At 37.4% G+C, this 27,508-nt stretch overlaps 1 protein-coding gene across 4 annotated transcripts; it reads right to left on the reverse strand.

Annotated features, from left to right (window-relative positions):
• Positions 1-25,697, reverse strand: scml2 (Scm polycomb group protein like 2). 4 transcript variants are annotated; one of them, XM_057362690.1, is made up of 16 exons: positions 25,610-25,637; positions 24,500-24,574; positions 23,356-23,438; positions 23,185-23,256; positions 23,023-23,093; positions 22,595-22,829; positions 22,328-22,416; positions 21,506-21,749; positions 8,865-9,163; positions 7,814-7,925; positions 6,849-7,052; positions 5,677-5,853; positions 5,149-5,277; positions 3,276-3,518; positions 1,518-1,678; positions 1-1,387 (listed from the first exon to the last, which is right to left on the reverse strand). In XM_057362690.1, exons 3-16 carry the CDS (start codon positions 23,375-23,377, stop codon positions 1,265-1,267), a joined length of 2,181 nt encoding a protein of 726 aa, XP_057218673.1. In that variant the 5' UTR covers positions 23,378-23,438; positions 24,500-24,574; positions 25,610-25,637; the 3' UTR covers positions 1-1,264. The 4 variants fall into 4 exon arrangements, with proteins under 4 accessions (XP_057218673.1, XP_057218672.1, XP_057218671.1 ...); XM_057362689.1 differs by lacking the exon at positions 24,500-24,574 and having other exon boundaries at positions 3,285-3,518; positions 25,610-25,697; XM_057362688.1 differs by lacking the exon at positions 24,500-24,574 and having other exon boundaries at positions 25,610-25,697.
• Between the last annotated feature and the right edge of the window lie 1,811 nt (positions 25,698-27,508).

Consider the following 27,508-nt stretch of genomic DNA (forward strand, 5'->3'; position numbering starts at 1 on the left):
CAATTATTTATTCAAATGGTAGAAAATTTTTCCAAAAAGTAAATACAAAATATTCCACCTGAGTATAAGAGCAAAGTAAATACAGTGTTTCTAAAATGAGCTAAAAACAAATGTATATAAATGTATATTGTAACAAAAATGCTCCATCCCTGGATAACAAAATCAATGAACATTAATACCAATTATATACTAAATGTGCTCAAAAGGGGCAGTTTCTACTTATTAAATAAATGCACTGAATGATAGAATACTGAACCAAAAACAAATGCACATTTATATGATACACAAACAAAATGAACTACACATCCAGATCTGCTGTGTTTGCCATTATTCTTATTCTCCTCTGCATGTTTGCCGCAAACCATTGTGTACGTCAGCAACACGTAACCATATTATCACTTAATTCAGTCACCTGACCATCTAGTGTCAACATTAGAGGAAAAAAAACATGACCTTTTCCAAAACAGGAATAATGAAATTTAATTGTATAAGGGCCCTGAGTCATCTTGAGATAGAGATGGGAATAACATTTCAGTAGAACGGTCAGCGAAACCAAAAGCTTCAAATGGGTTCCTTTTATAAACCAAAACAAAACCATCATCACTTAAAAAAAAAAACAAGTTCTGCGACTGTTAACAGCAGTACATTTAGAAACTATATGATTGTGGATTACAGTTTCCCCTCAGAGAATACAACAAGACATTCTGTCATTTGAAGAAAAATAAACACTGGTGAACAATGGATTTTCATTAAACAGCACCAAAACACGAGTTTCCAAAAACCTCAAATTTACATACATCCTGAACAGATGTAAACAGTATATAAAATACAGTGGGAAAACAACATTTGTGAAGTTGTCTGTGCGTGTTGACGGTACCAGAACATGTTACGTAAACAACACAGTGAAATCCTTTGGGATTCAGCTTTCTTCACTATTGTCTGTAAATGCGGAGCATCATATATTCTGAGGTACTAAAGTCTGTACTTGGCTGCAGTTTTCCACTGCCTTAATAAAGTCCATCAAATCAGATTATTAAAGGTTGCGTTTGTCTTTTCTTCAAAAAAATGAAATAATCCAATCCCTGTTTTTTCACTGATTAAACCAACAGCAGGGACTTCGGTTGAAGTGGGTCAGCATGCTGGACCCTTAACCCACGGCGCTGGTGGTAAATATTCTTTAGCTTCAACTCCAAACACTGAGTGAACCTCCGTTCTGCTTTGTCGCTCCCTGGTGGATGAGTGTTGGCCAGGAAGTTAAAGGCTACTATTTTGTTTGTTTGAGTTTCTCAATATGATGGCAGAGTTTGAGGGCTGGGCCAAGTTTCAGTCCCATGTACTTCATGATCATGTCACTCCGTAAGAGCATCAAAGCTTTGCCGTCAATCTCCTGAGGAAAGGCAAAACATCAGCAAAGGAAACATGAATCATCTTAGTTTCTAAGCATTTATAACCAAAACCGAACTGAAAGTATATTTACTTAATGGCTACTTCCTCTCAAAAGCAATGTTTCTACTCACATGTTTTCTGAAGAGTTCTGCATGTGGGCCCAGTGCCTGAGGATCGGCATCACGCACAAATTGCATCACTTCCTCTATACTCCAGGATGACGGACTCTTATTGGTCGATCTGGAGGATTCTCTTTCTGCTGCTTGATCCGGACCAGTGGTTGAGCTAGCAGCTAGAGAAGAATAAATAACAAAAAATAAACAAACAAAATACACATGGGCATGGCAAAGCAATGCCACACAAATCTAAAACTTTAAGCTTTTTTAAACAAAAATTGAGTGCTAATGAGTAATAAATCGGGCAATAAAAAACAAATAGCTTTACTCAAGGAAGTCTATAATTCCACAAGGGGGCACTGTCGTGACAAATGAACGTCTCTACTTCAACCTACTGAATAGCTTAAGTATTTATTCATATTTACTGATTAAGATATATGTTAACAAAAGCAGTTTACACATCACCGATTTTGTGTGAACACATCTTGGCTTTATGCAGTCAAGAAAGCTTGAATCACATTTTGGGTATGGGTCACCATACAGGTCAGGACAAATAGGTCACTTTCTGGTTCACAGAGCATTAAATTCATTGCAGTGTGCTTAGATGTAATAAGTGAAAATTTGCATACAATTTGTATATAACAGCCACAGACTGAAACTAGGGCATGACAGATGTCTAAAACAGGTTAAATGTTGTGGCTAATTGAACAGTAATTAAGCATTACTTGTTTTATAATCGGCAAGTGATTAAGTCCAGGCACTGGCTTCTTCCTCATCTGATGTTTATTTTAGGAAATTGAACATGCTCATTAAATATCTTTGCACGGATGTGCTGACACAGGATCAGTGCTGCTTTGACGGATTTAGTCCCAGTCACTTTATGGCAGAAAATGAAACTGAACCCCAAACAACACACCCACTCAGACGATTTGTAAAGAAATATGGCATCGGGAGCTGTAACGGGCTTTAATCCATATCAAAGCCTATTGTGCCACTTGACATTTGATTAGAGAAAATATATCGGTTCCACACAGAGCTCTTTTTTGAGGACCAGATGTGAGTGTTTATCCCAGAGTAGAAATACATCAGAGTCTCTTAAGAGCCACGGTGATCTTGTAAGCCAAGCAGCGAGAACAGATTCAGACAAACAATAACACAGCCTGCTTAGTGCTTTCAGTCATGAAAAACAGCGTAACAAACACACAAACAAAACATACAATAGAGGCTCAAACCCGATAAATAACCAAAAACCTTCTATGCTTCCAAAAAACCTGCACTTTATAATACTTTTTATAATTTTTTATCAATAACAAACACTATATAAGGAATAGGAAGACTAAGACAATTGTGTGCCAGATGTTTTTACAAATCGTATTTGTACTAGGTGTATTTAAAAACTGTACACTTTACAATCAGATTGTATTTGTTAACATTAGTTAAAGTATTAGTTAATCTGAATAATTCTTCTACATTTATTAGTCTTATTTCATGTTAATTTCAGCACTACATTTTTTAAATAATACGTCTGTTAACATTAGTTGATGCACAACATGAACAACCGATCACAACATTAACAACAATCAATACATGCTGAAAAACGATATTGCTCATTTTTAGTTCATGTTAGCTAATGCACTTACTCATGTTAACAAATATAACCTAAGTGCTACAAAAAAACGAATCAATTAAACAATACAATCAATAAACAAAACAGTCTAGTCACTCATTTACAAGCACTGTGTGTGTGAAGGTGCTTAAACAAAGCGTTCTTACATAGCCTACCTTCCAAACGTCTGTGTGTGCGTGCGGGACCCAGATCGGAGGGATTGGAGCAGAGTCTGCGGAGCGGTGGGGGCTGAGATGAGTAGTGTGGGCTGCTGCCGGCCGAGGTGTGATATTCAGACGGGCTCCGCAGCACAGGGGCACGAGGGGTCACAGAATTAGAGGATGAGTCCATAGACTCTTCTGAAAACTGCTGGTCTGTGGTCGCACCGTTTTCTACATGTGTGACGGTCTCTGTTGGGAAGACAGAAGTTTATAGTTGAGGTCACAAAGTACATACTATTTTGTTTTGGAAAAAAACACAAAGTACTCAACTGCATTTCATCTTAAAGCGGTTTCACCTGAAGCATGCGCCCGGACCGAAGATAACTTCCCGGTCTGTGTTTGGTTATCGGTCTAGCTAGTGGCTATTAAAAAATCATTTTATTTAATATTTAATTTGCACTAATTGTATTACAAATAAACATCAAACTTATTTTCCAGCAAAACCCAACAGCTCGAGTCATTTTAGGCTTACACTTGCGAATTAGGGTAAGATAAGGAGAACTTTTCCGTTTTTATCTACTAGCTCAATAAATTTGTTTATTTTTTAACCAGTTTTCATAATGAGCTTCCAATTGAAGTCCACACACATAGTATTTAATACATAAACCCACATGCAAAACAAACGGTAGAATGGGATTCCTGTGTTGTGCATAAATATAGCCAACGTAACAGGTAGAAACATGCCTCCAATCAGAGTTTATAATCTAACACCCATATGACAACACACAACCCCAAAGCAATTTTATAGTCTTTTTTTATCTGCAATTACAATGACCTTAAACTATGACACTTTAATAAGCACTGAAGACACTTGTCTGTCAAAATAATCATGATTAAACACACCCACCAGACCAAAATTTTACTTACGGGGTTGTGTACCGAAACTGTAACACAGATTTCGGTGCCACTTAAATGCTGACTGACTTTCGATTGAGACATTTGCCCTCATTCACGTGAACGAGTCGGAAAGCTCTGATAATACAGATTCAACACATCTTATATAATGGTTAAACGGATGGCGAATGATCTGTGATCCGCACTGACTGCATGTTTAGGCATATAATTATACTTATACATTATAGATACTGTCTGATTTTTAAAAGAATGCACATATAATGTAGCCTATAGAAGGCTCTCTGTAAATGGACGTAATCTGTTGATATGTTCAACGCATTTTCTGCCCATATTTAAGAATTTAGTTCTAGCTGTAGGGTAAACAAGGTAAACGGTAAACTTGACAGACAAATGAGAGAGAAAAAAAACTAACCCTCTCTCTTTCTCTCAAGAGGTAGTGGTCTAGCTTTTGTTGAAACTAGTAACTTTGTATTAGCACCTATTGTATTATTGCTCCTGTATGACATATCGCTTATTGCTCCCTGAACTCTCTGTAAGTCGCTTTGGATAAAAGCGTCTGCTAAATGACTAAATGTAAATACTATAACATCTTTCAATGTTAGTGTCCATGCTCATTTCACATTCACTTATATCTTTAATTGTGAAATTGTTTTAAATTATTTAATAAATGTTTTTAATTGAATATTATAGGCACCGTTTAAGCACCGGTACCGTTTTAAAAGTATCGCTTTGGCACCGGTATCGAAAAAGACCCAAACGATACCCAACCCTACTTACTTATAAGGTCATGAGTTGTTTGTGAGAGAATAAGTGAACTAAACTCAACCTTCAGTGAGGATAATCTCATTCAGTTTCAATTGAACCATTCAGAACTGACGTGGACCTGCTGCAGCTAGTGTGCACGAACAATTCACTCACAGATTTAGACATGTACAAACATTGAGAAGAGCTGAACGGGCCGTACCGTCAGAGGGCAGAGCTTCTGTTCGGTGTAGTTTAGGTGAGGGAGCAGCTGTGTAGGAAGCTGAATCTCTGCTGAAACGTCTCGTACCCCGTGCAACAGACAAAGCTTCTGATGTCTCCTCTTTTACAGCTAAAAGAATAACGAAAACATACATTTTAAATTGACATTATTTATTGATCATACCCCTTTTTTCTAAAGTGTCCTGCAAATGACTTGACTACGAACATCGCTGTTCTTCAAAAATCTTGGATTTCCAAATTCACTGTTTTTCAGGAAATTATTGAATATCGTGTAGTCAAAGTTGATTTTTTAAAATACTTTATTGGTTTGATATCTGCAAACCCAGTGACAAAGATAAAGGGTGACGAATAATGATTTATGGCAAAAACAAAATCACAAAATATGGAGAAGGTTATGGAGAATATCAAGGTTTCAGAAGGACAGCAACGATGTGAATCCGCAATGCACGTTACAATTTAAGACCGACCAAACCAAAAGTTTGTACAGCGCAAACACGAAACACTGTACCTGACTTGCTCCTGTCGTAGGATGTGTGTGTGTTGGCTGTTAGCGGACTGAACGGCTGGCTGCTGAACAGGTTGTCACACTGCAGGTGGTGACACAACGTTTCTAGAAAGCGCAAAACAAAGGATGCGCTGGAGGCTGTGGGGAGCTTGACGTAGTGAATTCCTCCTTCAGAACGAACTGAAAGACAAAGAGAGATTGTGCATTTATTTTATGTGTACATCTCAAATCAAACATACATCCCGTTACACACAACCGTGTTTACTGTACTAATAAATGAACATCTCCAAAAATGCACCCACCACCCAATTTTAAATTGTGGGGTTGGTTGGGGGGTTTGATCTGGCTAAATACGTGGCGATTAAGGGGCCAGGGAGTCTCGGCAGATGGCCCCGCAGTCTCGGCGTGGGCCTCGCCCCCTGCATGCACACAAATATAGACGCGAATACTTCCCCCGGGAGCGGCCCAATCAAACGCTCTAAACCAGGTTACACGCAGATGTCACCCCTTATTACTCGCAGTCTGATGACATCAGCTGTGCACACACACGCTTCACTATAAACACACACACCCTTCTCTCTTCAGCTCACACACACCCATGGTTTCACTTCCTTTAGAAAAAGACAAAAACTGTTGACAGCAGTTCGGCTTTTGTAGAATCGCCAATAGTGAAAGTGACCCATTTGTCAGGTATGGTGACCCATACCAGAAATGTGACATTATTTCGCCATCCAGAGAGTAGTGAACACAAGCTCAGCAAGTGGTGAACACACGTACACCCAGAGCAGTGGGCAGCTATCACTGCAAGTGGGGGTAAGGTGCCTTGCTTAAGGGCACCTCAGTCGTTACCCGCCGGCCCTGAGAATCGAACCGGCAACCTTCTGGCCATGAGTCCGACTCTCTAACCATTAGGATGATGATTCTTTCTTCATGTACTCATCCTCATGTCATTTCAAACCTGTATGACTTTCTTCTGCAGAACACAACACAAAACGTCAGTAACCGAACAACACTGGACCCCCATTGACTTCCATTGTAAGAACCACCGAGACATTTCTCAAAATATCTTCTTTTGTGTTTCATTTTGGGGTGAAATTTCCCTTTAAGAAGTCAATTTGGAAACCATAAGAATTAGAAAAGACTCATTTAAATGCTAGCATTAGATTTAGACTCACCTCTGATGATCTCGCCTCCGTCAGACTGCGACTGCAGGAAGCTGAACAAAACTTTGGGCTGAAATGCACAGTCCACGCAGGCTTGGACCGCATGCTGCAGAACCGTGTTCACGGGACCCGGCCCGAAATGATCCGGCAGCTGCAACAACAGCTTGCGGTCCAGGTGAGGCCCCGAAACTCCATGTTTATTCACATACACGCAAACTAAAGAGATGTGAGGGAGGACAGGCGGTCAGGTGAGGTATGTAGCGAACACAAAAAAACAAAGCCAACTGACATGTAGCTGTAACACTTCAGACACTTAAAATCGTTTGTGCCGCTTTAAAAAGATTTTTACATTCGGTTTACAAAAGCCAAGATAGTTCTGAGAAAACATCCAACATAATTCGCTTGCACTTGCTTTTAACTTACATAAAGAACTTTTAGCAAGTGTGTATTACAGCAACAGAATAAGGTGGAAAGTCACGATACAGAGGTTTATAAGGAAAGCAGTACAACAACCTGCCAAACCGCATTATTGAGTACCTGTGATACTATGCACACAAAAAAAAACACAAAACAATTTTAGAACTGATCAGACTTCTTGATGCATTTTAATACATGTAATGCAATCAACAACTGTAATGACACGCAGAAATGAGACACACCTTATAAAAGCCGGAAAATAAGATACTCAAACTAAGGCGGTTGTAGTTCTTAAAACCGTTGCTCAACAAACATAACCTTGGAATCTTCTGAAAAAAGAAAATGAATCAAAATCATATGAATGAGTCAGAGAACCTTAATAAATTGAAAAGTCATATGTCAAGAAATGGGGACCTTTCAAATAGCAATACTACTATTTAATTAGATTTTTGTCTAGATTTTGTCTATTTTTTCCTAATCTGTTCTTCTAATGTCTCTTTCGATTTTGGAGTGAAATCTTTTATTCCACTGAAAAGCAGTAAGACCGAACAGAAGCCTACCGGTGGACACGACTCCCGAGTCTCTCGTTGTCTGCAGGCTAGAAAGTCTCCCGTCTGACACAGAGGACGACAAAGTGGGACTTGAGAGTGAATGAGGAACCTTCGGTTTCCTCTGTGAAGGAGGAAGGCAGAAAATAAGAGATAAAACATGAATACACAAACCAACGCTAACCGTCAACATTTGCCCACAATGTAACAACGCCTGAAGATGACAAAGGCCTTATCTCGCCGGAGATGAAGACAATCCATGAATGTTTAACGGGCCGTTCACGTGGAATGATTCTAAAGGAGGTGTTAATGTCTCATTTGAATAATAGCTCATGACATGTGACACACCCTCAAATCACACAAAAGTAAACTATAATCGGTTACAGTTTTTCTTTCCATTTATTTCTTCCCATTTTTTATGAGCTCGGCTATTGCTGAAATTAGACTCTTAATAAAATGTCAATTGTTTGATGTGAGCTTGTCAGAAATAACCATCACCCCAAGCTTAAAAATAAGATACCCAAACCAAGTTGGTGGCTATTTACAAAACCTTCAAGTCAACAGAAATAATCGTGGTCTCTTTAAAAAAAAAAGATACTGGTTGCATAAAACTTGAAATTAAACAAATGATAAAGGAAACGTGCCAGAAAGACTTAAATATATTGAATAGAGCAAATATCTAAACTAGAGCTGTCAAACGATTAATCATGATTAATCGCATCCAGAATACAAGTTTGCATTTACATAATATATGTCTGTGTACTGTGTATATTTATTTTGTATTTATAAACACACGCATGTATTTAGGAAAAATATAAAAAATAAACATTTATATACAATTAAATGATTGTAATTATAAATAAATACATGTAAATATTACCTATATATGTATGCATGCATATGTGCTTATAAATACATACAATATGTAAACACAAACATTTATTCTGGATGCGATTAATCGTTTGACAGCCCTAACCTAAACACAAAAACTAAGCAAAAAAGGCACATTTCAATCATTCAAACTTATTAATTCACCCGCCCTACCACAAAAACAGATTTGTACCTTGCTGCCGGGTTTGGGTCCCCTCTTTTTATAAGGTTTGGGCATCAGCTGTGTGTTTATGGGGTTCTTGACTGCATGAGACTGCATTTGGTCGTTCTGTGTCGTGCCGGATGCAGCCGCTGCAGCTTCGGCCACTGCTTTCAGCATGGCGATAGTCTGGCTCTTTGGTCTTCTCCCACGTACCCCCTTGCGCACGGGCAGAGGGGGCAACGGGTGCGGCAGGCGGTAAGGGGACTGCATGGAGTGCAGGGACTTGCTGGATTGGCACAATGTTGGAATAAGTGTCTTCGGGAAAGTAACTACAAAGAGATACAACACAACCAATAAGAATTCTTCTGTGCAGATTTATATACATAATGTCATGATATTTACATTTACATTTATGCATTTGGCAGACGCTTTTATCCAAAGCGACTTACATTGCATTATCCTATACATTTGTTTAGGGCTGAAACAATTCTGAGTTACTCGAGTATTTTGAATACAAAAAATCATCGAGGCAAATTTGTTGCCTCGAAGCTTTGTTTAATCCATTTAACTACAGTACACACGGAGCGCTGCGATTCCCCACGGACCCTTATTACTGACGCACAGCCCGCTAAACTCTATTCATGTTACAGGGCTCTCAAGTCTCACGCATTTTGGTCTGTTCACACGTATTGCTCATGCTGATAAATAACTGATAGCTTATTGAAATGGTGAACTGCTATTTTACTTAGTTTTAGTCTATTTTGCGAGTGAAACTTGTTTTCCGGCTGCATTGAGTCCATCAAACTATATGCGGACTTGTGGATGCCGAATCCTGTTATTTACACATGTCATCTGTCTGTTCTGTGTGTCTGAGTGAATGAACTGCACAGTTTAATGTGCTACACGCGTGATGCTCATGAATTTGTCTGCGTCTGCGCTGAATGAGGACATGAACTTCACCTCCAGAGTTGCTCTGAGAGTTTATTTCATGAACATTTTATTGTTTGAGTGAAGAAACAGACATACTAAAAAATAATCGTCTTCCGACAACCTGCCAAAATAAGAGTCATAGGCTATATATTACCATTTAATAGTTAAAAAAAGAAACTAAAACTAATTTATATAAACTAAATGCATCATACATAAGCTGAAGTTAGTTGTTTACCTTTGAAATTATTCTTTCTATTTTTATTCATGTTTCTTATTTATACATTTGTATTATATTGCATTTTGAATTTAATATAGCAATGGAATGTTCAATGTACTAAATGGGTTAGTTTCCACAGATATTAATGTATGCAATTTCAGCAAAAAAAAAACTTAATTGTTCTAAAAAGGAAACAAATTAGTTGTTTTACTCATTTTAAGAGACCTGTCTGATTTTCTCTTGTATATTTAGTATTGCATTTAAAAAAAGAAAAAGTACGATTAATCGATGGAAAATCAGTAGAATACTCGATTAGTAAAAGAATCAATAGCTGCAGCCCTACATTTGTTTCTAAGTATGTGCTCTTACCACTGAGCTACAGGAAAGCTACGATATAATAATTATTATTATTATAATGAGTGATGCCAGTTAATGGGATAGTTCACCCAAAAATGGAAAATTCTGTCATCATTTACTCACCCTTTTGTCATTTCCAACCAGTATGGCTTTCTATCTTCTGCAGAACACAATAGAAGATATTTTGAAGAATGTTGGTAACTGAACAGCGGCGGTGCCCATTCACATCTATTGTATGGACACAAAACCAATGCACGTCAATGAGTACTCTCATTGTTCAGATACCAACATTCTTTAAAATATCTTGTTTTGTGTTCTGCAGAAGAAAGAAAGTCATACAGGTATGAAATGACAAGAGGGTGGGTAAATGACGACAGAATGTTCCATTTTTGGTGAACTATCCATTTCAGAAGCACCATGGTATCCTGCACAACATGATCATTCAGAGGTTTGAATGAAGCAGTTTAAGCAATTGGATCAAACCGAGAGAAAAAAATCCACAAAGAAAAAGCTACAACTTTGATCTTTTCTCTTTGATTCTGACCGCTTAATAGCTCTGCGCTCTTCATATGGCTGACTTTCCCATTTTGCATATTAGTAGCATCACGTTTGGGCCCTGAAAGCAGCACTGTTTGAAAACTGGGAGCCCAAAATTGAATCATCAGAAGATCCTCTTCAAGATGGATGTTTCAGCTTACCATTGTGCTTCTCAGGAGGTACGTGCCTTTCTACACTCCATTGTTTGTGGGCTTTTAACCCCTCCTGCTCTCTGGCCAAATAGGCTACCCCTTTCAGGGACCAACAGGTAATCCTTATTAACAGAGGGACTCAATCACACCACATCACCAGATGTGAGTGTTTCTATATTGTGAGAGAGGTTCACGCCTGGAAATTTTTTTTAATATTTCCAATTTGGTTTTATTATGTGCAACAATAAGCAATTTCCTATGAATACTAGGCAAGTTAATGTATTATTCATTTTGATGCTGGCTCGTAATAGAGCTGTCACGATTATTAAATAATCGTCTCATCGCGATTGTTTGACCTCATCGCGATGGTTTCAGATCATCGCAATTATCGCACATCTCTATAGAAGACACTAGGGGGAGCTGTAGTGCATCTGCATATTGCATATTTTAGTGTATATATTGTAACTAAAGTATGGTAATACTTGTAAAATGTACCACCACAACACAATCACTTAAAAAAAACTAATGCGTATACCATAAAAATAACCTGCAGTACAATTTAATGTTATTTCAGTGTGAAAACCAGTCTACCAAAATCTCATTAACATAGAAGTAAACTTTTAGTGTAGTCTTGCAAGTGAGAAAAAAACAGACTAGAAGCTTTTCTATGACTGATAGTATTTTAATGGTGGCTTCAATTCACTCCTGATCAATTTACTTCATTTACAAGTATTTGGCGGTTGTATTATTGACAGGTAAAAGCCTAAACCTTAAGTATGATGACCCAATTTTTTCCTATGTATTTCCAAGAAAAAGAACATAGTCTTTATATTCAGAACAATATGGTCGTTTCAAAGCTGAATAAAAAATGTATGAGAATTAAAAGTCAAAGCTCTAAAACAGACAATTAATCGTCATAATCGCAATGATTTATTAGACAATTAATCGTCAGCCAAATTTCATAATCGTGACAGCCCTAGCTCGTAATGCAGATGTTAATGCAGTGTCTATATTATAATGTTCATTCGGCTGTTTTTTAAAAGCGCTGACATTATTAGTATTTTCAGATGATGTATGTGTCTTAAAGAAAAGCAAATCTAATGTAATGACAAAACCATGCACAGAATCATTATCTTTTTTAACAAGAACTTGTGTGACCTTTTGAGTTAAATGCACACTGTAAATGCATCAAATGCATTCATGAGAGTATCCTAATAAAAAATGAATCTCCATGTTGTCGTGACTCCTCTCCGGGAGTCAAACAATGCACGTAAACCAAAATCACCAAATTCCCCCTTAACTGGCTCCGCATGAACCATCCCAATAAGATCAGATAAACTTCTCCTATTACAGGGTGGCTGAAGGAGGCGAGGGGGGGGTCAGGGTAAGTCAGCTTTGCTAAGTACATCTGGGAGCTTTCACAGCGTTCCTCATGCAGCTGCTCTTCAGGGCCTCGAGAGGGTACGGAAAGAGAAATGAAGCCCAAGGCGTGCAGACGTTTAATGAGGAGAAAAGGCGTGCGAGGAATGGACAAGCGCGTTCTTTCATTTAAGGGTCGTGACTGGACGATTCTCATTCAAATATCATTCAAAATGCATATTATGCACGTGCACAATGGGCATGCAAACAGACACAAACAGTTTCAGAAACTGCACAATGAAAGGCGCAGACATTGTAAAGCAAACTTTCCACACCCAGATCGACAAATGCTGCGTTTAAAGGTGTAGCATACTTTTTCTCAATGGCTAGATCACAAATGAAGGGGATCGCAATACTGCCTGCTGTGTGTGTGACCCAATGACCTGCAAGTTGACTTCCAATGCACAGCCACACACCCTTCAGCCCCAAAGGAGTGCCCTGTGCAGAAACCCAAGGGGCACACGAGATGCTGTGACTACCTAACAGATGCATTTATAAACTGTTTATTCAGTGCATCCACAGGTTCTTGAAATAGTATGTGTTCGAATTTCCAAAAGTTTGCAACGCTCTACCAATTGAGTTCCAGGAACTGATGTGGAAGGCATTCATGCACAACTAATATCTCATCCGCAATATTTACATTACACTCTACAATATACCTGAAAGACTGGACAATCGGTCTATGGTACTGCAGTTTGAGTTTAAGGAACTAAAACCACATGTTGTGGGGGAGTTACGCTGAAAAAAAGTGTGCATATGTGTGTGTGGTAAGAGGGGATATAGGGTTCCCTAACCCCAGGCGATTTAATGAAACAATGCAAGCTGTTAGGGGAACTACAGTCAAAACAGTTCAACAGAAGCTTGAAAATGTGCCACGTGTAGTTTTGTAAAAGAGAAAACACCAGAGATTTATAGATTTGTGACCCTTAGAAGAGGTTTTTTTTACAATTTATGAGTTTTGAAATGAATGAGAGGATTCAGTAACTAATGCAGAAACAAACTGGCAAGCTGACAAGTAAATTGAACGGCGCATAATCCAAGTATTAAATAAATAAAAACAAACTCTAAAGTAACTGCACACGACTTGACAGATAATAATAGACGAATGTAAACATTCAGCTATGTACAAGGATTAAAATGTTACCTCTTTCTAAGAGTGTTTCGAAACCACTTGCAACGAGACGAACGCTTTTATAAATAACGTTAGAAATAATAGTAAACAGCGTCTCTTACATTCGCAAACAATAAAACTATACCCGACAGTTATTAAACATTTTCTAAAACGAACTAAACAAACTCATGTGACCTACATGCACAAGCCACTAAAACAAAGCAACAGACATCAGAGACAAAAGCCTCGGAAATCCGCCAGAGGAACTCACCAAATCGCCAACTTTCAACTATATCCGCGTTGCACCAAACAATCCGGTGTTTGCGTTTCCCTCAGCCGATGTCGTTTATTTTAAACGCGGAATGAACAACCGGAGCCTGTGCTCACTTTTGCAACCGGGTTGAGGAGCAGCCGCGGCGGCAGAAGCGCATTGACAAAGCCCGTGCCGGTGGTTGGTGCTCTGCTACTCGGGCAATATCTGATTAACATGTAGGCGGGGAGGAGGAGGGGACGGAGGAGGGGGAGGAGGAGGAAAATTGGGGCTTATTCGTGTTATCAGAAGCCAGTAACGTTATTGACAACGCTTGGGCGCCAAATATAGAAAGTAGGTTACGAAAAAACATATAAAATGTCCTATTCGGAGAGATTAATATTTTGATACAGTATAATTTAATAGGCTACTTTATATTTTAATAAGTCTATTAAGATGCAGAGTTATAGATGATTTAGATATATTTTAATAATATTTTTTATTAAAAAATATAGAAAAAGATATTTAAAAACGCCTACTACAAAACAAATAAGAAAAATTACCGTTCTCGCTACGTCGTTTTTGCAGCAAAATTATTTTAAAAAACACGCTTACTACATTTACTGTATTAAAACCATGGTTTTTCTTTTTCCTACGGTTAATTCCTCGTTTAAAATCAACAGCAACGACATCAAGGGAATCAGCGGATCTAGGTAGGCATACATCTTGTTTTTTGCAGCTAAATTTGACAAAAGTTGGAAAGTTTGACCGAAAACCATTAGGCCCTCATCAGTTTCCTGTTGTTTCAGAGCCCCTCCCGCGCGTTCAGAGACATGGGGTGTATAACGGCCAACGGATTCAGCCCGATTTGAGGCAAACGAGTCCCGAGATCTCAAACCACATTTCTTTTTATCCGTATTCGTCCCATTTGTTTGATGCAACTGTATGTGAAATTACGCTTCCCAGCTACAATTATAGGATGGCACAAAAAGCAACCATGTAAAGGCAAATTGAATTTGTCGACTTTTGTCTCGCACATTTCTTTTTAAAGCCATTAATGCAAGTTACTCAGTCTGTGAAATGTGTAAAATCACCTTAAGAAAACCTACCCTTTTGTTCTCATTTTAGGTGTGAGAGCAGGAGCAGAGTTTAAAGCTGTGATAATAAACAACTCTAGAAATAACATATACAATGAGATTAGGCATTTGAGAGATTCATTATGTATTTTAAGAATAAAGGCTCTCAACAGGCATGTCATTGTTATGGAGAAAAGTAATTTAAAGATTTTTTTGCTCATTATCAAAAAACCATGTAAGCATTTGGTCATTCTGCTTAATAATTGAAAAACAAAATAATTTGTTGAAACTAACTCGCATTTGTAAATACTATTATAAACAATAGGTCAGTTCTGGTCCTTGATTCTGATTGGTTGAGCCGAGTTCTAAACCGTTAGAAAATACTCGTGTTACAAGTGCATAATTATAAACAGAGAGCGTCTTTGCAATAACCAAACACATATTTAGAAACTACAATACAAATTTCTCGCTAGAAATGCAATCAAAAGTTATTGAAAGTGAAAATTAAACTTACATTTATTCAAAACTATGCTCCAACGGGCGTTTTTCGAGCTTGAGCCTTCTCGACCAATCACGTTCCTTGCACGTTGTTATGGAAACGACAGGTCTCTGTTATTGGCTAGCTGTGTAAAAGGTGCTTGACGTAGAACGTGTTTTTTTTTTTAGAAAAGTTTAACTTTTTCAACCTCAAGAGACGCTCCGAGCTGCAGAAAAAGATGCTGGCGTTGGCGTTGGCGTTTAAAAAAGCGCTAAGGACTTTTTTCAAAAACATGGTTTACTCCATAGGAGTATAATGTAAAACAGACGCTATAGCAGTTTAAAAAAAGAAGTCAAGTGTGAAAACGACGCTTAGCGTCGTGCCACAACGCTTTATTAAATCCTCAATGTTTCTTTCAAATACTCTTTCAAATATTCAACTGAGATGAGAAGTCAAGGATTTGCAAATTTGGTCAGCCTGTTTTCTTTCAAAGCAAAAAAGATACCCTGAAAGACTGATTCAAGGTTAAGCACACTGCGTTTACCTATGGCGGCAAAACCAGAATTTTTCACCTCTTTCGTAAACCACTGAGAAACATAATCAAAAACTGAAACAAAGCAAACTCATTCTCAAAGACAGGAAATCGTTTTGTTTTTACATTAAAGACAATGACAGATTAGCTTTAACTATAACACCTCAAGTATAGGTTAACTAATCCTTTTTGTGTACAAGGCTTGCCTTACTTGTCTTAAGCACTTATTGATGCTACATTATTAATGTGTGTGTTTGTGCCTGAAGTCAAAACCGAGCAAGAAAAACTAGAAATACAGAAGGAAAAACATAGTTCAGACACCCACACAAAGTATGGGATTACTTTTGTGTCAATAAAAATGAACGCAAACTTTAAAAAAACGAACAAAAATGTACAATGAGAAAGAAAAAAAACACTTTGATAATGAAAACAATAAACTCAGTTGCAAGAATGTGACATGATTTTCAAATAAACTGCTATTTTTCTTTACAATTTTCTAAGTTTTGTTTTTGCCAATAATAGTTTAGAACTCGCTGCTAGATTTTTCATTTGCGCTTTTTGAGTTTTTCGTTTATGCTTCTCAAGTTTTCGTTCGCCTTTCTGGCACAAATCTCATGTGTGGGCGGGATTTATGGCCACTTTACTCTCATTGGTTAGTGAGATTAGAATTGACAGCTCCCTGACCAGGAAGGGAAAACTGTGAGACGTTAGGAGTAGTTAAGAGGACTCCTAAATCACTAAGACCAACTCACAACAATCCTAAAATGGCTGTAACACAGCAGTCTACCTTGAAACTTAAACATTTTAGAAAGATTTCATGACAATGAGCTCAACCATAAAGACTACTAATATCTGCTAACTGTTAATGAGACAGGCAAAATGCTTACAATTAGCTGAACATTTACTTTATTTGAACATATAGTTTATTTGCACAAGAAAAGCTTCTTTTTTAAAATCATAAAAAAAATGTTGTTTATTGTGTTTTGTTGTATTTGTTAGCTGTATTTTTTTTAAGTTATTGTAACTTAATAAAAAACAATAAAAAACAAACAACTTGATTAATATTAATTGGAATGCACAATAAAAACTTGAATTTTGAAAAAAAATGGAGTTATCTGTTATTGTAAATGAACTCTTCACTTGTTGAATTAGTAATTTTGTGTATATTTTATAATCTTAATTTCAATACGGCAATAAATATTAAAACATTTTATTTGAATATGACTACATTTTGTTTTAAGATCTTAATTTAAATATGTCAACTTGAGACCTCATACTATAATATTTCTATGATTAAATGACTGACAGAGACCTATCCTCTATCACCCAATCACTGTGGTCATAGTCAGTAAACTTGCTGACATCATCCATAGCAACGAGGTCAACCCCGCCCTTTTTCTTAGCTTAACATTTATTTCTGTTCCTAAGTAAAAGTTGCTGTCAGCAGCATTGTGAATAGCTTTTAAGTGGAAACTCATAATTAAAAACTTGTTTAGGAGAGCTCTTAGTGTTAAGATAAAATGTTTTGTGAATACGGGCCCTGATTCCTTTGTAAGTCATAAGGTAGTCGTAAGGGTCACCGTCGAGTCCAGCTGCTTGTAGTTTCAGCAAATAATTGCGTGTTTTAGTCCGACACCCCATTGAGGAAGGCTGGATACAGACTTTCACCTACTATAGTCCTACCTTCACAAACTTGCTATCGAACACAAGTGTTTTTGCTAGTTTCCACTCGACGCAGTTCTCATTTTCCCGTCCTGCGCCGCGTTGTTTAAATAGCAAATGCATTTGCGCTCATTTGTGCGCCCATGGGCGTGTTGGTCTAAAAAGAGGTGTGCTCAGGCGCATTGTTGGCGTGTTGCTATTTGGAGGAACTAAAAATAGAGTGCACCATAGACCAACTCAAACCTGGTCTAAAGTCAATGGTGCAATATTTCTTTTGTTTAAAAAAAGAGCGCATTAGTAGAAAATGCGCCTCTGGGCGCTCTCGCTTTATTTATTACACAGAGGGAAGCGCATAAGCACACAAACATGCCAATATAAAAAATAAATGGATTACAATGTAAAAGATTATTATTGTGTACATAAAGATAAAAATCCGGCTTGTCATGTAGATGTAAGTAGCAAATCCGCCATGGCGCGAGCGCAACTGGCTCTTAAAGGGAATGAGAGATGAGACTCTGATTGGTTTACTGCACGTTACACCCAAAAAAACACCCATTACTTAAGAGAATCAGGACATCCCGTTTAGACCATGCGCCCGGGCGCGTTGACCATTTTCCCGTCATTAAAAAAGTGGATTCGGACACGCCCTGAGTGCACCTGCGCCATGCGCTTTAAACCTTGCGCTTAGATCGTGAAAATAGGGCCCTTAGTCTGCAGCACTCATAAGTAATGATCAGTAAACTTCTATGCAAGGCAATTGAAGAGAAAAATAAACATCCTGGCAATGGCAAGGATCCACATGCTCTCACAACCCAATTATATGTCCATGTATATTTTAACCATATGCCTTATCATATAACAGTTTTAATTTGAAAGAAGAAAGTTTACATTGAAATGACCTTATAATTGTGGCATGTTGTATTACATCATGACTGCTTTCATTTTCATGCAAAGGAAAATGTTTTTGGTGCTTTGTGCATGAAAATTCTTTAGGATAATTACAAAATCTTCAAAACTGCCGAACTACCCGTCAACGTCTTTTGACATGTTAGGATTGTATTTGCTCTGTCAAATATTAGATATTTAAAAAGCTTAAGAAAAAAAGTATTTTGTCAGTTGTAGCTCTTTTAAGCCATTCAGACTACTGCTGAGTCATAGAATTATGCAAGTGTTTCAATAAAATTGTGTCAGTGAATTGTTATCAGTCTGTTAATAATTTACAGCAATTCGAAATGAAAGCTAACTCTGACATGTGTGAAAAAAATTGAATCCTCCTTGTGTCTTAGATTGCTTATTAAGATATTTTCACCAATAACTTTATGCTAGAATACTCCAACAAGCTTTAAAAATAACAACCACACATTCACATCAGAATGCCATAAATAATAGGAGCATTTATTGACATTAAGTCGAATTTAGTGCATTTCCCCAAAACAACGTCTTAAAATTAGACAATTTGTTGACACTGGCTTTTTAGATTAATATAATTCAATTGTTTAAACGGGAAACAGGAAAATATGTTGAATTGCAGGAGGAACTCCCAAACCTGTTCCCTGTCTAAGTCATAATCATTATTGATGAAATAAAACTCATAAATGCTTAGTAAAAATGCATGTGAAGCTAACACCCCCTGTTGTCACCCCACGTCCTCTCTCTGTCTGGTTGTGTCCATTCTGGTAAGTGCAGGAACAGAGTAGTAAATAACCCTGCAAAGTACTCCGAGGAGGAAAACTGATAGGACACTTTACAGAGACACAGAGACATAGCCAGCATCATTCATCAACAGCTCAGTGTTCATTCACATCCCATCAATTATCCTGCCAGAGCGACACAGGCGACTTAAACACCTGTTCAACATTTTACACAGCGATAAACCTTCACCTTCCAGATTTATAGCATATCAGGAAGTGATGTGTGCAGAGCAGTCTGGCAAAGTGTGCATGTTAAATGAATGTTTCTATCAGGGAGACTTAGGTGCTGTGTGTCTACTCATCCAGCAATAACACACAAAGATTAAAAAAGAAGTGGATTTATATTTAGAGTTGCTACAAATGATGTAAAATTTCAGAAAGCACTGTTAAAAAGGAAGCTTTTTATTTATAGACTTCAAAATATAATAGGAATATTAATTAAATGAACACAATTGTTAAAAAAAATCTTCCCTCGGTTTGGTTCATTTAAAAAGTAGTGACAATATAAAAAATGTCATTATAATGGATGGAATGAAGTGCCAAATGAATGCATTTATTAATGAGACTTGATATGATAAAAATACAATGAAAATTTGTGTGTCAGTCAAAGTCTCTAAAAACATCTACAGTAAAAAATAATACGTAGATTAGAGAGATGAGACGGTGACAGCACCTGTATTTTTAGGAAACTGGTATGATAAATTATTATTTATGAATGACGGTTATTTTAAATACCTAATATATGACTTCAAATTCATAAACTGTAGCGACATTTATCCCATGAATAATGAGTATACTCATAAATTTGACAGGAAGGATCTATCAAAATACTCACTGTAAGTGAACACACTCTCTTATAAAACAATATGAAATTGAAAGAAAAAATCTAATTAATGTAAGCTGTTAAACCTTTAGATAATCCTGATCCAAATAAAATACATAAAACTCCAATGTTTATTTAGAAAATCATCATCAGGTCACCATTATAAATATTTTCCCTGGCATTTGTTCTGTTCTTTTTAGAGTTGTATAGACATCTTATCTTATAAAAATGTTTGAAGAAAAAACACAAAAAACAATGATGTTTCCACCATTTAAACTACATGACCCTGCTCAGGGCCGGACTCGGACACAAATTCAGGACGGGAAATCCTACACTCATCCAGGCCACAAACCACAACTAGAAACCATGAACCTATTTTTTATTTAATGTAGAATTCTTTGTAATCATCACACAATACGCCATCAATTAATTAGACTGACAGTGTGTTTATATAAATACAGTAAATACATGTAAATAAATACAGTTTGGCTTGAGAAAGTTTCAAGAAAACAAATATTAAAATTGATCATGTAGCCAAACCACAAAATCATGTTTAAATGATTTATACTACAAGTCTATCTTAAACTGAAGATTCATTCTATGCTTAGGTTTTATAATAAAACAACAAATACACATTATATATGCTTAAATTGTATGTGTGAAGAGAAACAATTACATCGTGCTGTCAATAATCTCTCCTGCACTGCTTTATGACTGTTTTACCATTAAATGTTATTGGCGCTAGAAACGTGAATGTCACTTTGTTGACGGTTCCTAAATTCACAAATATCGAATGTCCAACGTCAAACCAATTTTATGTCAGTCTTTTATGGCGTGCTTTGACTGACAAATGTCAAGAGCGCGATATTGGAGCGCGAAATTACGTCAACATTGATGTGTGAGAGCACGAACCTCTACGCGCACACGCGGGATTCTTTTGCTCACGCACAAAACAGGACGCGCCCTTAGATGCTCTCCGCTCGCACGCGGAAGATGCTTTCCTCGTACTTGGATTTCTTTTGCTCTTGCACAAAATTGCCGTCCAGTTTAGAGCGAGAGCAAAAGAAATCCGCGTGCGAGCGGAGAGGTTCGCGCTCGGACATCAATATTGACTTACTTTCGCGTTACAATAACGTGCTCTCCACATTTGTCTGTAAAAAGGTGGCAGCAGGCCAAATCAGTCGACAGGCCACCGGGAATCGTCCTGGTTCTCCCGATGGCCAGTCTGGGGCTGACCCCGCTGTCTTCAGATTACACTCGAAAATTCCACTCTACCCAATTTTTACTCTTTAGATTTAACTTTAATTTTTAATCATACTAATAATGTATTAAAATAAATGCATTTGAATAGTAATATTTCCATATTTTCAAACGCTGAGACACATTTCAGAAAAGTAACACTGTAGTGACGCCTAGTGGTCTGAGACTGTACTTACAGCAGTTGCCAGGAGGCTGTAGATTGTGTTTGGTCAGTTGACACCAGCCCACAGGGAAGAGGTCTCTAGAGTCATACTGGCACCAATAATCGAACGCTCCCCTCCATCCATCAAACATGATGAATACCTTATCCCCTCTCACCTCTCCGATGGTGGCGGGGCAGATGAGGTAAGGATTCTTGCGGTCCACAGCCTCCAGTTTCAAACCAGTTTTAAAGTAATTTTGAGTGGGTTTGGCAGGCTCCTAGGAAATTGCAAATTGCATCAATTAATGTTTTTAAACAGCTAAAATAGTTATTTTCCGCAAAATATTTAAAATTCAAGACAGTTCATATTTTTTCAACTTTATAAACCAAACTATATAAACTACCATTGGTCCAAACTAAATAAACTATAAAAACTACCATTGGTCCAAACTAAATAAACTATAAAAACTACCATTGGTCCAAACTAAATACCGGTTTCACCGACAAGGCTTAAGACTAGCCCAGACTAAAAGGAATGTTTGACCGGTCTTCACTCAATATAACATGCCCAGAAATATCTTAAAATAAACCAGTGCCATTGTTTTGTCTCAAGATGCACACCAGTAATGTATTTTTCTAAGGCATTTTTATAAAAGCCACAAAAATATCTTAATTCAACTAAGGCTTAGTCCTGTCTTAAACTAAGCAATGCTAGGGATAGTGTTAGTCCCTTAAATTCTTTATTCAAGTCTGAATTTGTGTTGTGCAACAAACAAAATGCTCCCCCTTCATTTCCAGGACAAGGAATAATATAAAAACACTTCAATACAGTTTGCAAGTTGAAGATGGTAATTACCTTTTTGAAGGGTGAAACTGGAGCTATCTCTGCCCCACTTAATGTTTTTAACAGGAACATGGGCCATGAGGAGGCGTTCATTCTGAACCCTAAATATGAAATGGCATTAAAGAGGGTGAGGAACATGAAAAGATAAATAATTCGCAGGTAAACACTTTCGTGAAAACATATCCATGCTAAAACTTTGATTTATTAAAAAAGCAATGTTTAATTTTCAGTTATTTTTCATTTGTGACTACCCAGAATGCCTGGGTGTGCATAACTCACCAAGTGGCGGCTGCAGCATGTCGCCAGTCTTCTCGCATGTGCCAATATGTTGAATGTCAGAGGAGTCGACCAATCGCCAAAAGTCATTGGTGTTGTCACTGCCATCTAGTCTGAGCTGCAGCCGCACACCCATTAACCCCATCACGGTGGCAATACAAACAGAGGTGGAATTCCTGGGGTCATGAGCCTCTACCTTCATTCCCACTTTAAAATCATTGCTGGGAGGATTTCTGGACTGGAGAGAAAAAGAGAGTGAGAAACAACATCCAGAGATGAGAAAATAAAATTTTGTGTTTGAATTGAACTGAATTAGTCCCCACAGGATGTTGAATTGGAGAGAAATGTTTAGAACTCCAATTTCCACAAAGTCAATTTTCCAGAGATAAACAAGATAAATGAGGATTAATATTAGACTGTGGGGCTCTTACCTGTCGGAAACAGCTGGGGGAAGCAGGAGACGAGGAAGTCTCTTTCAAATACATCTCCCAGCTGAAAGACTCTAAAAATGAACAGGAGAGTGAAATGCGCATTCAGAAAGAAAACACAAAACACATTTATTTTACACTTTGATATACAGGAGAATGCTGTACCGTTGTGGGCTTGTGAGGGGTATAAATCATCATTGTTCCTCCCTGACTTTTCCTTTATACTGTCTTTTTTATCTACAAACAGTGTGTAAAACAGAAATGTTGATAAAATACATAAGAGGTCAAACTAAATAAATAAATGAGATTTAAAACTGAAATGTGGCTTTTTTTGACCTTTCTGAGGGATTTTGCCCATTGTGATCTGAAGCAGCACATTAAATGCAACAAGACAGCTAACACAGCTCTTAAACAGGCATCTGGAATGAGAAAGCAAAGAAAGAACCTTAATATAGAAAGTGGTGGCTTGCTGGTCATTTACGTTTATGACTAACTGTCACAACATCACATATTTTCTACATTTCAAAACAGGGATTATGCTTTATACTTTCTGCTGGCATCTGAAAGCAATTTATTCCACCAATGTCTTACTGTGCAGAAAATATATATCGTTAAATCACAAATACCTTCAAAGAATCTAAGAGGCTTACTAAGAAAAGCTTTTCTTCTATTTGACAACATAATAAGTTACTGCAGCTTCTGCGGAACCCTACGCTGTGTGATCAAAGCCTTGGTTCTCCCAGCAAGTGATAAGTCACATCACAGTTTGGAGAAAATTGACTACAGCTGATGTACTGTGCAAACTGACACTGGGATGAGGGATGTCCTTTTTATTCCTTGCATACTCTGCTAGAAACTCTTAATGGCTAATTGAGCAAAGCTATAAAAAACATGAAGACTGGAACGAATGGGGTCTTAACTGCAAATACATACGTTTAGTACAGAAGCAATTGAGTTATGTAACATTTACAGAAGTAAAATGCACATGTTTAGCCTTTAAATACATTTTGGAACTGAAAGAACCACTGCAAATCGTTTACGATTCTAGTGTGAATTATGACTTAAGTGCAACTTTAGATGCAACAGGTTTTAACCAAGCTTATTTAACTTGGTTTAAATTCACGCTCATGCATAAACTACACAAAAACTACAAATATACAAACCTCAAATCCTCTATTATCAGCACACTTTTCCATTCACAAAACCCCAGGTTGATAAAAACACAAATGTTTTAATAATAAACTCTTTGCAAAATAAATGTGATTTATTCATTTCAACATTAAAACAAAGTTCCTACAAGAAGTAGTAAGCATGCAATAAAAATGTGCATTTTAACAACTTTCTTACACTTACCCAGACAAAGAATTGAATAACAAAAAACCCAGATGCCAAAACCAAGATAAACAAAATCCTGCTAGTGGGAAAAGAAAGATACAGTCCGTTCAATGTCACACCAATGTCTCTGCTCGAAGACCCTCACCTTCTCTTCTTCAGCTTTGTCTAGAGAGCAGACAATCTCTCTCCCCCTTTCTCCTCCTCATTCTTCTGTCTTAAGCTGTGAATCCCATTCAGAGTCGTCATAAACATTCCAAACCGCCGTAAAAAGGTCATAAGCCAGTGTACATTTGTGGGAGTCTACAGCAGTACATGAAAGGATTCCAGCACCTCCCATTAAGATGATGTCTACATTTTGTGGGCTCTCTCTCTCTCTCTCTCTCTCTCTCTCTCTCGCTTCAAGGCCCTAGCACCACACCCCCAAACAGGAAGTGTTGTCTTTAGACATGGCTGATTTAAAGCAGAGAGGGGATAAAGTTGGAAGATATACTTTGGGCTGTTGAGATGAATGAATTAACAATTGAGTCACATGACAGGGATGTCAAGAGTTGTCCTTTTGTTTCTCAAGCACAGATTTTAATTATTTAAAAAGTAAGCCTTTTGTGATGGTAGATGCAAGGAAAATAAACAACAAATGCCACACCTCAGAGGGTTATGCAATATGTTATTTTTATTTCATGTTATAAATAACAAATAGTTATTTCTTTTACTGAATCGCTATTTATTTTACTGATAGGCACCTATTCTATATTGTTGTATAATTCCTTAATATTATAGTACGTATGTATGTATTTATTTATTTTTATTGAAATATTGCTTGATTGACTTCAAAATATTACAAACAAGGTTATAACATTACATTTTAAAATAAAAATGTCAGTTTGAAAAGGAAGACATTAGCCTACTTTAAACTTTGTTTTGTCAACGTCAATTACTGTTCTCAATAATCGTGTGTTAACAGTGCGTCAGACAACAAAAAGCTAAAGTTATGTTTTTAAAAATAGCAAATATCTGAAGTACTTTTGTTTTCAACAGTTTTAGCGACATATTGACAGTTTTAGTCGATATGAGAGGCAGCGAGCTCTGTTTCACAGTGGGAGATGCAGGACAACATGGCACACACACACATAATGCAGACATGCATTCAGCTTCCGCAGGACCGTGTCTATGTAGATATTTAACGAAGGCGCAATAAAATGTGGCGCAGTTGATTCACTATAATCGCCGTGAAAACGTGCCGCTAATTTTTGCTCACCGTATTGGCGTCGTACAGTAACAGTAGCTGTGTTTTTCTGTACTTTCCATTGAAACTAGGCCGCCATGTTTCGTGCACATCCGCGCATGTCCAGCAGCATCTGCAACTGATAGTAGCTGTCTATTGAAGAGCAAAGACTATATGACCGTTTTCAGTATCTATCTATGTGATGTTTATTCATTTGAGGGACATGTATTTGGTAAGCTTTCGTTTTTAATACAGAAAACACTCGTTACTCTTTATTTACTTACTTCTAAATTCATTTTTTGGCAATAAGTTGCTTTCGTAACGTGGGTTTCAGTTTGACTGGGTTTTTTTTTTGTCAGACCAAACCTTCCTGATATACAGTTGCATGAACCCCGTTTGTAACTTTATGTATTGGCCAAAATAAAATAAATACCTTTATTACAGAGATGATCGCTAGATGGCACCACGCTCTTTTCCAAAAGAATCAGTCGAAGCAAATGAGATACTGCTCCAGAGCAGAGACAGCTGTCTCGAGTTTGGTTTGACAGTTGTCCCCCTTTGATCACGTTGTATACCAAGATCATTTAAAATATTAGATTAAGAGATTATACCAAAGGGTAGATTCATTAAAATATTATTTTTCAATTTTATGGATTATGTAGCGCGCTAAAGAAAAACAAAAAGCAGAATGTATACTGACAGATTACATTAGCCTATATTTATTACAGGTTCGTGACTTCACAAATACAAGTAGTTTATGAGATTTTCAGCCTGTTTATGATAAATTTAATGAAGGGTCGTATTCTGACAACTGAGAATCTTACTGTCACATAAGGTTCCCTTGTGTTTAAAAAGAGAAACAAAATCTCGAAAAACAGGCCCTGAGACTAGGACCTTCAAGACCCCAAGAAACAGCAGTGAACTGCTCTGAACCTAACTCTCTTTCAGTGAGCACCCTTGGATTTAGTGCTTGCTATACCTCAATTAACAGGGGGAATCCTGAAAGATGAGAGGTTGCCGTTCCATAAGAGTCACAGTTCATACAAGTTTCAGATTTACACTACAGACTTGTTAACCCCAAAACAAGTAGTTTATGACATTTGTTACCTGTTTGTGCTAAATTTGTACATCATAGATGGTGTGTGTGAGAATCTTACTGTCACATAAGGTTTCCCTGTGTTTAAAAAGAGAAAAAAATATCTGAATAGGACCACTATGCCAGTACAACCATTTATTGAGCACCCTTGGATGTAGAGCTTTCTATCCCTCAGAGGGAACACATCCTGACAGCTGAGAAAGTTACTGTCACATATTGTTCTCCCTGTGTTCCCTCACAGTCACAGTTCATACATGTCTCACACTTACACATCTGACTTTCTAATCCCAAAACAAGAAGGTTCAAAGATTTTCAGCCTGTTATCCCTAATTTTGTGCATCATAGATAGGATAACATATTCTGACCACTTAGAATCTAGCTGTCACATAAAGTTTCCCTGTGTTTAAAAAGAGAACTGTACATACTGCTACCACGGCATGCGCAGACATTACTAACGGCATGTTTATATACCGTTGCTTACAATTGTACTGGCACATGCCACTGAAAACTGAATAGGGGCCTCCCTTGTGTTTAAAGTGATAGTTCACCAAAAATGAAAATTTTGACATCATTTACTCACCCTCTTGTCATTTCAAGCCTTTATGACTTTCTCGCATCCAAAGAAAACAGAAGAAGTTACTTTGATGAAAGTTGGTAAGCGAACGTTGCACTGGCCCCTATTCGCTTCTACTGTATGCACACAAAACCAATGCAAGTGAATGGGGGCCAGTTACAAACATTCTTCAAAATATCTTATTTTGTGTTCTGTGGAAGAAAGAAGTCATACAGGTTTGACAAGAGGGTGAGTAAATATGTGAACTATCAATTTAATATGC

The sequence above is a fragment of the Triplophysa rosa genome, linkage group LG20 (assembly GCF_024868665.1).
Source record: "Triplophysa rosa linkage group LG20, Trosa_1v2, whole genome shotgun sequence".
NCBI lineage: Eukaryota > Metazoa > Chordata > Actinopteri > Cypriniformes > Nemacheilidae > Triplophysa > Triplophysa rosa.